General features: G+C 68.6%; 3 protein-coding genes and 1 pseudogene across 4 annotated transcripts; 3 read left to right on the top strand and 1 right to left on the bottom strand.

Annotated features, from left to right (window-relative positions):
- The first annotated feature begins 5 nt into the window (after window positions 1–5).
- On the top strand, window positions 6–2,557 carry PYGO2 (pygopus family PHD finger 2). Its single transcript, XM_065857974.2, is given in 4 exon segments — window positions 6–160; window positions 163–474; window positions 571–620; window positions 713–2,557. Coding segments are annotated over 4 exon segments (1,494 nt in total). The 5' UTR covers window positions 6–102; the 3' UTR covers window positions 1,787–2,557.
- A 217-nt stretch (window positions 2,558–2,774) lies between these two features.
- On the top strand, window positions 2,775–6,475 carry PBXIP1 (PBX homeobox interacting protein 1). Its single transcript, XM_065857968.2, has 11 exons — window positions 2,775–2,895; window positions 3,267–3,339; window positions 3,412–3,514; window positions 3,594–3,649; window positions 3,730–3,868; window positions 3,948–4,160; window positions 4,741–4,764; window positions 4,849–4,922; window positions 4,996–5,121; window positions 5,190–6,160; window positions 6,237–6,475. Exons 2-11 carry the CDS (start codon window positions 3,286–3,288, stop codon window positions 6,283–6,285), a joined length of 1,809 nt encoding a protein of 602 aa, XP_065714040.1. The 5' UTR covers window positions 2,775–2,895; window positions 3,267–3,285; the 3' UTR covers window positions 6,286–6,475.
- A 686-nt stretch (window positions 6,476–7,161) lies between these two features.
- Window positions 7,162–9,507, top strand: PMVK (phosphomevalonate kinase). Of its 2 annotated transcripts, XM_065857916.2 has the most exons (5): window positions 7,162–7,305; window positions 7,850–7,913; window positions 8,840–8,992; window positions 9,060–9,189; window positions 9,299–9,507. In XM_065857916.2, exons 1-5 carry the CDS (start codon window positions 7,223–7,225, stop codon window positions 9,433–9,435), a joined length of 567 nt encoding a protein of 188 aa, XP_065713988.1. In that variant the 5' UTR covers window positions 7,162–7,222; the 3' UTR covers window positions 9,436–9,507. The 2 variants fall into 2 exon arrangements, with proteins under 2 accessions (XP_065713988.1, XP_071656514.1); XM_071800413.1 differs by lacking the exon at window positions 7,850–7,913 and having other exon boundaries at window positions 7,192–7,305.
- A 784-nt stretch (window positions 9,508–10,291) lies between these two features.
- On the bottom strand, window positions 10,292–10,410 carry LOC136113062 (5S ribosomal RNA; annotated as a pseudogene).
- Between the last annotated feature and the right edge of the window lie 3 nt (window positions 10,411–10,413).

The raw sequence follows: 10,413 nt of genomic DNA, 5'->3' as shown, positions 1-10,413 counted from the left end.
ACACACGGGGGGGCACCGGGGACGCGCCACCACCCCCCCAGGACATCAGCGTCGCCTCCGCGGTCGCCAAACGGTTTTTTTTACCCCCTCTGGGCCTCGAAGATGGTCCGCCCCGCTGTCCCCTACGCGCGCTGCACATGGTTCGCCCCACTGTGTAGTTGGTTCCCCCTCTCCCTGGAGCTTGGTTCCTCCCGCTGCCCCCCCCCCCCCCCCGCAATGGCGAGCGGCACTTGGTCCACCCCAACGCTGGCCCCGCCCCTCGCGCGGTGATTGGCCCCGCGCGGGTTCCGGTTCCGGTTGGCGGCGCGGCGGCGGCGGCGGCGGGGCCATGGCGGGCGCGCTGTGAGGCCATGGCGGCCCCGCACGCTGAGAAGCTGGACGGAGGCGTCCCGGCCCCGCCGCCCCCGCCGGGGCCCCCGCACCCCGCGGGCAGCGCCGCTACCAGCGGGCCCGGCCGGAAGCAGGGGAAGGCAGGTGAGCGTGGGCGGGCGGACGGGGCGGCGTGGGGGGGGAACCGGGGGTCGTTGCCGCCGCCGCCTGGGTTGATTCCGGTCCCGCTTGTCCCCGCAGGGCTGCAGATGAAGAGCCCCGAGAAGAAGCGCCGCAAGTCCAACACGCAGGTAGGGCCGGGCCCCGCGGGCTCCGGGTGTTCCCGGTACCGGTTACCGGGGCGGGGCGGCCCGCAGCCCTGACCGCCGCTCTCTCCCCGCAGGGCCCCGCTTATTCGCACCTCTCGGAGTTCGCCCCGCCGCCCACCCCCATGGTGGATCACCTGGTGGCCTCCAACCCCTTCGAGGATGATTTCGGAGCCCCCAAAGTGGGGGCGGCCCCCGCCCCCTTCCTGGGCAGCCCCGTTCCCTTCGGCGGCTTCCGCCTCCAGAGCGGGATGGCCCCGCAGGTGCCTCCCGGTTACGGCGGGGGCCCCCAGGCCCTGCGGAGGCAGCCGCCCCCGCCCTTCCCCCCCGGGCAGATGGGCCCGGCGTTCAGCATGGCCCCCCAGAACCCCAACTACGTGCAGCCAGGGGGGATGAGCTTCCCCGGGCAGCCCTTCGGCCAGAGCTTCAGCCCCCCCGCGGGGCAGCTCATGCAGGGGCCGGTCGGGGGCTTCGGGCCCATGATTTCCCCCACCATGGGGCAACCCCCGCGGGGGGACATGGGCCCCGGGCCGGCTCTGAACCCCCCGGGTGGCCCGGGGGTGGCTCAGCGTTTCAACCAACCCGCCAACCTCTTTGGACAGTCGCCCATGGGGCGCCCCGGGCAGAATGTGCCCCCGCTGCCCCCCACCGCCAGCCCGTTCCCCGGCGCCGATCCCGGCTTTACCGGCTCTGGCACCGAGGAGGGCGGCAAGAACCTCAACCCGCCGCCCAGCACCTTCGCGCAGGAGCAGCACTCGGGCTCCCCCGCCGCCGTTAACGGCGCTCAGCCCGGCTTCCCCGCCGCCAGCGCCGCCCGCGGTACCGGCACCCCGGAGACCAGCAGCCTCCCGCCGCCTCCCCCCGGTAAAACCGCGGGCGGTTCGGGTCACCAACCCCCCCCGGGGCTTGTGTACCCGTGCGGCGCTTGTCGCAACGAGGTGAACGACGACCAGGACGCCATTCTGTGCGAAGCCTCGTGCCAGAAGTGGTTCCACCGGGAGTGCACGGGGATGACGGAAAACGCCTACGGGCTGCTCACCACCGAGGCCTCGGCCGTCTGGGCCTGCGACTTCTGCCTCAAGACCAAGGAGATCCAGTCGGTTTACGTGCGGGAGGCCATGGGACAGTTGGTGGCCGCCAATGACGGCTGAGCTGCCGCTTCCCCCGCCGATTTAGGACCAAATCCCCCCTTTTTTTGGTTAATTTTTGCCCACCCCCCCTTGCACGGCACCGGCTGCTGGTGCAGGTTCCAGGCTGTGCCGTGCGGAGGAGGCTCCGGTTCGCCGGTTCCCACCCCCCCCGCCCTGGTTCTGCCTGTTTTGGTGGTGGACAGGGGACAATCCGGTTGTCACCATGACTTCCCCCCCCAACCCAGGGCTGTGCTGTGGTCCTGGTGCCCATTGTCACACACTTGGGGCCATCCCGGTGCTCCCTTTGCCCCCCTCCCTGGCGCTCGGGGTGGTCCCGGTGCCCCCTCTGTCCCCCCCAGCACTGGGGATGATCCCGGTGCCCCCTCTGTTCCCCCCGGTGCTGGGGATGGTCCCGGTGCCCCCTCTGTCCCCCCCCAGGACTGGGGATGGTCCCGGTGCCCCCTCTGTCCCCCCCCAGCACTGGGGATGGTCCCGGTGCTCCCCGTGCCCCCCCTGGTGCTGAGGATGGTCCCCATGTCCCCTCCCCGATGCTGGGGATGGTCCCGGTGCTCCCTGTGCCCCCCCGGTGCTGAGGATGGTCCCCGTGTCCCCCCCCCGGTGCTGGGGATGGTCCCCATGTCCCCTCCCCGGTGCTGGGGATGGCCCCGGTGCTCCCCGTGTCCCCCCCCGGTGCTGGGGATGGTCCCGGTGTCGTTGTCCGTTCCCCCTGCCCCGTTTGAACCGATCGTTAATGGAAACTTTTGTACCGTCGCTATAAAACTCTCAAACCCGCCTGTCCGTGTCTGGCTCCGCTCCCACCGGGGACGGGATGGGATGGGATGGGATGGGATGGGATGGGATGGGATGGGATGGGATGGGATGGGATGGGATGGGATGGGATGGGATGGGATGGGATGGGATGGGATGGGATGGGGGGTCCGGTACCGGACGGATCGCACGCGTCCCCGCCCACCGCCTCCTCCCATTGGTCCGTGGGAACCGCCGCACGTTCCTATTGGCTGGTGGCGTCACGTGCGCGCCGCTTCCCGAGGGCGGCGACCGGGACCGGGGGAAAGTTACCGAGAGAAAGTTACGGGGGGAAAGTTCCCGGGGGGAGACCCCGGCACCAGGTACCGAGCGGGAACCCGGTGCACCGGGCGGGACCGGAACCGAGCGCGGAACCGGGCGCTGCCAGCGGGGACCGGGCCCGTGTTGCGCAGTTGAACGGGCACCAACCGGTGCCGGGGCCGCAGGGATGGGGCGCGGAACCGGCGGGGCTGTCCCCCCCGCGGCCGGTTCTCCGTGTCCCGGGGGGGCCGCCCGCTGTCGCCGCTTTCCTGCGGGTCCTCGGTGTCCCCAACCCGGGCCCCGCGTCCCCATCCACCTGCCGGGCGGCATCACCCGCTAAAAATACCCCGCGGTGGCAGCTGGTGGCGGCGGGGGGACACGGGGGGGCCGGGAGCCGCTTCGTGTCCCTCTGTCTGTCTGTTTGTCCTTACAGGTGGCTCCGGACCGTCCCCATGGCGGAGAAGCCGGAGTCCCCGGACAGCAGCTGGGTGCTGGCGGGCGGCGAGGTGGGCGCTGGGGACAGAGCGGGGGACACAGGGGGCTTGAGGACAAAGGTGTCACCCTCGTTGCTTTCCCAGGGTCTGCCCGTCGAAACGGTGGGTCCGGAGCGGGATTTGGGCTCCCACGGCGCTGAGGATGAGGAGCCAGAGGAGGATGAAGGCACCGGGGACACCGGCACAGGCAGGCGGGACCGCGGGGATGGGGACGAGACGGTGACACCGGTGCCACCGGCTCAGCGCCGCTCTCTGCCTCCCCGCAGCCGTCACCGTTAACGGCGCAGCCACCATCGCCCGCCACAGCCCGGGCCCTACAGGGGTGAGCCGGGAGCCACGGGGGGGTCTGGGGTCGCGCTTCCCCCACGGGGACACGCGTGACCCCAATTCTTGTGTCCGCAGGACCCGGAGGAGCGTTGGGGACACGGGGACGTGAGCGCGGCGGATGGCACCGCGGAGCCCGCTGTGACGGACGGCGGGGAGCACCAGGAGCCCGGCGCCGAGGCTGAGCCGCCCCAATGCCCTGACACCCCCAAAGCAGGTGGGACCCCCACAGGGGACCGGCATGGGGGGGGGCCGGGGTGGGGACCATCCCGGAAGGATCCCCTGTCCCTCCCCAGGGCCACCGGCCGAGAAGGGGAGCGACACCAGCAGTGACGATGACACGGAGGGGCTGCTGCGGCGACGGCAGAGCCACGAGCACCCCCCCAGGCCCCCCCAGCCTGCGCCTGCCCTGCACCGGGGGACACCGGGGGACGGGGACGGACTCGGCGTGAGCAAGTTCCTGCTGGGCGCTGTGGCACTGGTGGCACTGGGACTGCTGGTTATCTCTGGTGAGGGGCCTGGGGACAGGGCGGGGGTCCCAGAGGCAGTTTGGGGTTCCCAGGGGAAAGAGGGGGGGTTCTAGGGGTGGATTGGGGGGCCCAGGAGCACAGCAGAGTCCCAGGGACAGGATGGGGGTTCCAGGGCTAAGCTGGGGGTCCCATGGGCAGGATGGGGGTCTCAGAGACAGGATGGGGGTCCCAGAGGCAGGATGGGGGTCTCAGGGACAGGATGGGGTCCCAGGGGTAAGCTGGGGGTCCCATTGGCAGGATGGGGTTCCAAGGGACAGGATGGGGGTCCCAGAGGCAGGATTGGGGTCCAAGGGACAGATTGGGGTCCTAGGGTCAAGATGGGGGTCCCATGGGCAGGATGGGGGTTTCAGGGACAGGATGGGGGTCCAAGGGACAGGACGGGGGTCCCAGGAGCAAGTTGGGGGTCCCAGAGGCATGATTGGGGTTCAAGGGACAGATGGGGGTCCCAGGGTCAAGATGGGGGTCTCAGGGGCAGTTTGGGGGTCTCCAGGACAGACTGGGTGTCCCAGGGCCAGCATGCGGGTCCTGCCGTCCCTTCCATTGTCCTTTCCTCCCCCAGGTGGCATCTCCGACCCGGTGGACGGTGAGTGCAGGGCCGTCCTTCCCCGCAGCAGCCCCGACGTGCGGCCGCGGTGCGATGTCCCTGTCCCCACCCGCTGTCCCCCAGGCCCCGTGGAGAGCGTGGTGAGCCGGGACGTGGCGGCCGGCGAGCAGGAGTCGCCGCTTCCCGCCGACGGCAACGTAAGGAGGGGGTTCGCGGGGGGCTGGCACCGTCCCCAAGCCCCCCCAGGGTCCCATTGTCCCCATCCCCCAGGACTCGCAGCCAAATCCCCCCCCGTCCGACACCGGGGACCCCCCGAGCGTGCAGTCGGTGACGCAGCTGCTGGACAAGCTTGCCAAGGAGAACCAGGAGATCCGGCTCTTGCAGGCAGAGCTGCAGGTGGGTGACGGCGACCGTGCGCCGCTGCCACGTCCCCGCGCTGTCCCCAACCCCCGCGTCCCCCCCAGGCCCAGAAGGACGAGCTGCAGACGCTGCTGCGCCGGAGCGAGGGCGACGCGGTGGCGGCCGAGGCGCAGCAACACGGTTTGGCCGCTGAAAACGCGCGGCTGCACGCGGCGCTGGAGCGGGACGGTGCTGCGCTCCGCGACGCCCAGGCCGAGCTGCAGCGCCTGCGGGCTGCGGGGGCACCGGGCGGCACCGGGGGGGCACCGGGCGGCACCGGGGAGCCGGTGGTAGAGCCCGCAGCGCGGCGGGACGGTGCGGGGCGGCTGGCGGCGCTGCGGCAGGAGCTGGCGGGTGCGCTGGAGCGGGCGCGCGGTGCCGGGGGGCTCGAGGGGCTCGTGGGGGAGCTGAGCGCCCTGGAGCGGCGCCTGGAGCGGGAGCTGGAGGCAGAGGGGATGGAGCCGTCCCCCGGAGCCTGGAAAAAGCCCTTCAAGGCGGAGAAGAAGGAGAACAAGCGGCACAAGCGGCACGACGCCCCCCATGAGTGGGACAAGAGGGAGCGCGGTAAACCCCATGGGCACCCCAAGGACCCCCGGCCCCCCCGGGAGCACAAAGCGGGCAAAACCTGGGGAAAACCATCACACGGCTTCCCCCGGCGCAACCCACACGAGCTGCCCCCCCTCAGCCGCTACCGGGCACCCCAAGGCTGCTCGGGGGTGAGCGATTGCGCCCGCAAAGAGGGTCTGGAGGCGCTGGGGGTGGCGCTGGAGCCGGTGCGGAAGGCGGAATTCCTGCGGTTGCTGGAGGGTTTCATGGAGGGGCTGGGCTGGGGGGGGCACTTCGGGGGGGTGGCGGCGCGGCTGGACGGCGTCTTCGGTGCCGACGGCGCCTTCGCCCACGATCGGCTGCGCTTCGTGGACTTCGTGGACGACGTGGAGGAGCTGCTGGAGGAGCTGGCGCGGCGCGAAGGCGGCGACGAGGAGGCGGCCGACGGCTTCGAGGGGCTGGTGCGGCGGCACTACGGCGGGAACGGCCGGTGAGACGGGGGGCGCGGCCGCGGGGGGGGCCCGGGAGCCCCGAAAACGCCGACACCGTCCCCAATTCTCTCGCAGCGCAGTTGGGAAGGAGCGCGGCCGGAGGGACGCACGGCACCACGGATAGAGACGGGGGGGGCGCCACAATAGGAGCTTTTGCCCAGCACCCCCTCTAGGCAGGGGGACCCCCCCGGTTTGGTTTTGGGGGGCTGGGGTTGCTGTCACACCGCATGGGGCCGCGTAGCGCCGGGTCCCCCACCGGAGCTGCTGTGGGATGCTGCACGGGCACCGCGCAATAAAGGAACCGCTGGGCTGAACTGTGGTGGTGGGGGGGAAATGGGGGTGCTGGGGGGGAAAGGGGGTGCTGGGGGGAACAGGGTGCTGGGGGGAGGGAAAGGGGGTGCTGGGAGGGAAAAGGGGGTGCTGGGGGGGAAATGGGGGTGCTGGGGGAACAAGGGGTGCTGGGGGAGAGGGGTGTGTGGAGTGGGAACAGGGGGTGTGGGGGGAAATGGGGTTTCCAAGGAGGAAAAGGGGGTGCTGGGGGGAACAGGGTGCTGGGGGAGGAAGGGGGGGCCGGGAAAAAGGGGGTGCTGGGGGAAAGGGGGATTCAGAGGAGGAAAAGGGGGTGCTGGGGGGAAACGGGGGGTGCTTGGAGGGGGAAATGGGGGTGCTGGGGGGAACAAGGGGTACTGGGGGAGAGGGGGGTGCAGAGTGGGAACAGGGGGTGTGGGGGGAAATGGGGGTTCAGAGGAGGAAAAGGGGGTGCTGGAGGGAGCGGGGGGTGCAGGGGTCGAAGGTGCTGGGGGGCTCCCCGTGTCCCCGCGGGGTTTTGGGGTCCCCGCTCCTCGGGGCGCAGCGCCAGCCCCGCACTGCAGGGGGCGCCGTGCGGAGGGGCGGAGTCAGCAGCGCGGGGCCCCGCCCCCTCCTTCGGGCCGTACCACTCGGCTCCCCGGCGGGGGGGAGGAAGAGGAAAAGGGGGTGGGAGGCGCCACCGGGCGGGGCCAAAGTGAGACGACTCCCCCCGCGAGGTGGGCGGGGCCGGGGGGGCGTGGCCGGGCGCGCGGATGGCGGCGCCGCGCGTGGTGCTGCTGCTGAGCGGGAAACGGAAATCGGGGAAGGACTTTGTGGCCGAGGAGCTGCGGAGCCGGTACCGGGGCGGCCCCGGGGGGGGAACCGGCACCGGGGGCGGGGGCGGGACAGCGAGCGGGACCGGCAAGGGGAGGCGGGGCCAGTGCAAGGGGGCGGGGTCTGTGCGGGGGGCGGGGCTTCCACCAGTGGGGCGGGGGCTGTACGAGGAGGGGGGGATTCAACCAATGGGGCGAGGCCATTGCAGAGGGGCGGGACGTGCTCGGGGGCGGGGTCGGCACAGGGGGGCGGGGCTTGCTCAGGGGGGCGGGGCTTCAACATATAGCGTGAGGTCAGTAGAGGGGGCGGGGTAAGTACGAGGGCGGAGCTTCAACCAATGGGGCAGGGTCATTATGGGGCGTGGCCAGCACCGGGTGGGTGGAGCCGCTGCTGGGGGCGTGGCCCGTACAGGAGGGCGGGGGCAACACCAGCGGGTGGAGCCACTACAGGGGGCGGGGCTGGCACCGGACGGGGCGTGGCCGGTACCGGGTGGAGCCGTGGGGCCCGGTGCCGGTTCCGGTGCCGGTTCCAGCGCCTGTTCCGTTGGCTCCGACCCCTCTGTGCAGGCTGGGCCCCGATGTCTGCGCCATCCTGCGCCTCTCCGGGCCCCTCAAGGAGCAGTACGCCAAGGTACCGCCCCCGTGCCCCGAAAATAAGACACGGGCTTATATTCATTCTTGCGCTAGGGCTTATTTTAGGGGGTGCCTTATTTTCCCATGAATAACCTATTTTCTAACAAAATATCAACGTTTATTCAAATACAATCACGTCCTCCCACTCTGGGCCATCAGCACAACCCTGAGTCCCATCCTGAGCTTCTTGTTTCCCTTTTTCAACCCTCGTTTTGGGTCTCGCGGGGTCTTTTGGATGCGATTCTGCCTTTCTTGGTGAAGGGTCTGTCTGCCCGCTGCGTTAATTACCAATTAATGGTGCTTATTTACAAGCCTGGACGCTGTTTAAATTGACTTTTGAAATGAGCTGGAACTAGGGCTTATTTATGGAGTAGGGCTTGTATTTCGAGCATCTTGAAGAATCACCCTAGGGCTTATTTTGGGGGTAGATCTTATGTTCAAGGTAGGGCTTAATTTTTGGGTGGGGGTTATTTTCAGGGTAGGTGTTAATTTGGGGGTAGGTCTTATTTTTGGAGTAGGGCTTATTCTTGGGGTAGGGCTTATTTTTTTTGATAGGTCTTATTCTTGGGGTGGGGCTTATTTTCAGGGTAGGTCTTAATTTGGGGGCAGATCTTATTTTTTGGGTAGGGCTTATATTTTTGATACGGCTTATTTTTTGGATAGGTCTTATTTTTGGGATAGGTCTTACTTTTGGGGTAGGGCTTATATTTGGGGTATGGCTTATTTTTGGGGTATGGCTTATTTTTGGGGTATGGCTTATTTTTGGGGCATGGCTTATTTCTTGGATAGGGCTTATTTTGGGGGTAGGGCTTATATTTGGGGTAGGGCTTATTTGGGGGGTAGGGCTTATTTTCGGGGACGCGGTGCCCGCCGTGCCGTGCCGTCCCGTGCCGCGTGGCACAGCCGGTGCCGCTGTCCCCGCAGGAGCACGGCCTGGACTTCCAGCGGCTCCTGGACGCCAGCGCCTACAAGGAGTCGTACCGGCAGGACATGATCCGCTGGGGCGAGGAGAAGCGCCGCGCCGACCCCGGCTTCTTCTGCCGCGCGGCGGTGGAGGGGGCGGCGCAGCCGGTGTGGGTGAGCACCCCGGGGATGCCGGGGGGGTTGTTTTGGGGATCGCGGCGCTGACGGAGCCCCCGCGCAGGTGGTGAGCGACACGCGGCGGCTGTCGGACGTCGAGTGGTTCCGGGACGTGTACGGGGCCGCGGTGCGGACGGTGCGGGTGGTGGCGGCGGAGGAGACGAGGAGGAGGAGGAACTGGGTGTTTGTTGCCGGTGGGTGAGCGGCGCGGTTCCCCCCCCCCCGAACGCGGTGACTCCGCCGTCCCCCCCCACCCCGGTGTCCCCGGATGGACAGACGGACGGATCCTCTGCTCCGCCCCAGGGGTGGACGACGCCGAGTCCGAGTGCGGCCTGGACCAGGGGGTGACGTTCGACTGGGTCGTCACCAACGACGGGGACGAGCTGGCGCTGGACGAGCAGCTGGAGACGCTGCTGCGGTGGCTCCGGGACCAGCTGTGACCCCCCCGGGGGGTCGGGGACCGTGTGTGTCCCCCCCATCCCCAAATAAAGCTGCACCGCGGGGAACCCTGACCCCTCCAGGCGTCGTTTGCTGCACCCCCCCCACCATTAGGGATTTATGGGGGGGGGTGTTGAAGTTCATTTTAATTCCCTTTGCGCGGCGGGGGGGTCACAGCTGGGTGCTCCTTGGTGCGTTTTAATAGGTTTCCAGCAGCCGATTCCCTGCGGATTATCCTCCCCGAGCAGACGGCTCCTGCTCTAATACCTGTGGGGGGGGACCCTGGGGGGGGTGGTTTGGATTTGGGGAGGGAGATGATGGTCCAACCCCCCCAATTGCTGTGGCAGCGAGTCCTGGGGGAAGGAGAAGGAGACTCCACAACCTCCCTGGGCAGCCTGGGCCAGGCTCTGCCACCCTCACCCCCAACAAGTTGCTTCTCATCTTCCAGCGGAACCTCCTGTGTTCCAGTTTGCACCCATTGCCCCTTGTCCTGTCACTGGTGTCACCCAGCAGAGCCTGGCTCCATCCTCCTGACACTGCCCCTTTCCATCTTGATCCCCAGCAATGAGTCCCCCCTCAGTCTCCTCTTCTCCAGCTCCAGAGCCCCAGCTCCCTCAGCCTTTCCTCACACGGGAGATGCTCCACTCCCTCCAGCATCTTGGTGGCTGCGCTGGACTCTCTCCAGCAGTTCCCTGTCCTTCTGGAGCTGAGGGGCCACAACTGGACACAATATTCCAGGTGTGGTCTCCCCAGGGCAGAGCAGAGGGGCAGGAGAACCTCTCTGACCCACTGAGCACCCCCTTCTAACCCACCCCAGGTCCCATTGGCTTCCTGGCCACAAGGGCCCAGTGCTGGCTCAGCCCACAGCACCCGCTGTTCCCAGCTGGTCTCCCATCCAAGCACTGACCGGGCCCGACCCTGCTTAGCTTCCCAGATCAGACGAGATGGGGCGTTCTCAGGGTGCTATGGCTGTATAGATT

Source organism: Patagioenas fasciata, chromosome 30, assembly GCF_037038585.1.
Source record: "Patagioenas fasciata isolate bPatFas1 chromosome 30, bPatFas1.hap1, whole genome shotgun sequence".
In the NCBI taxonomy this organism is placed as follows: domain Eukaryota; kingdom Metazoa; phylum Chordata; class Aves; order Columbiformes; family Columbidae; genus Patagioenas; species Patagioenas fasciata.
The sequence above is the reverse complement of the archived record's forward strand: the minus strand, read 5'-3'. Positions and strand labels throughout refer to the sequence as shown.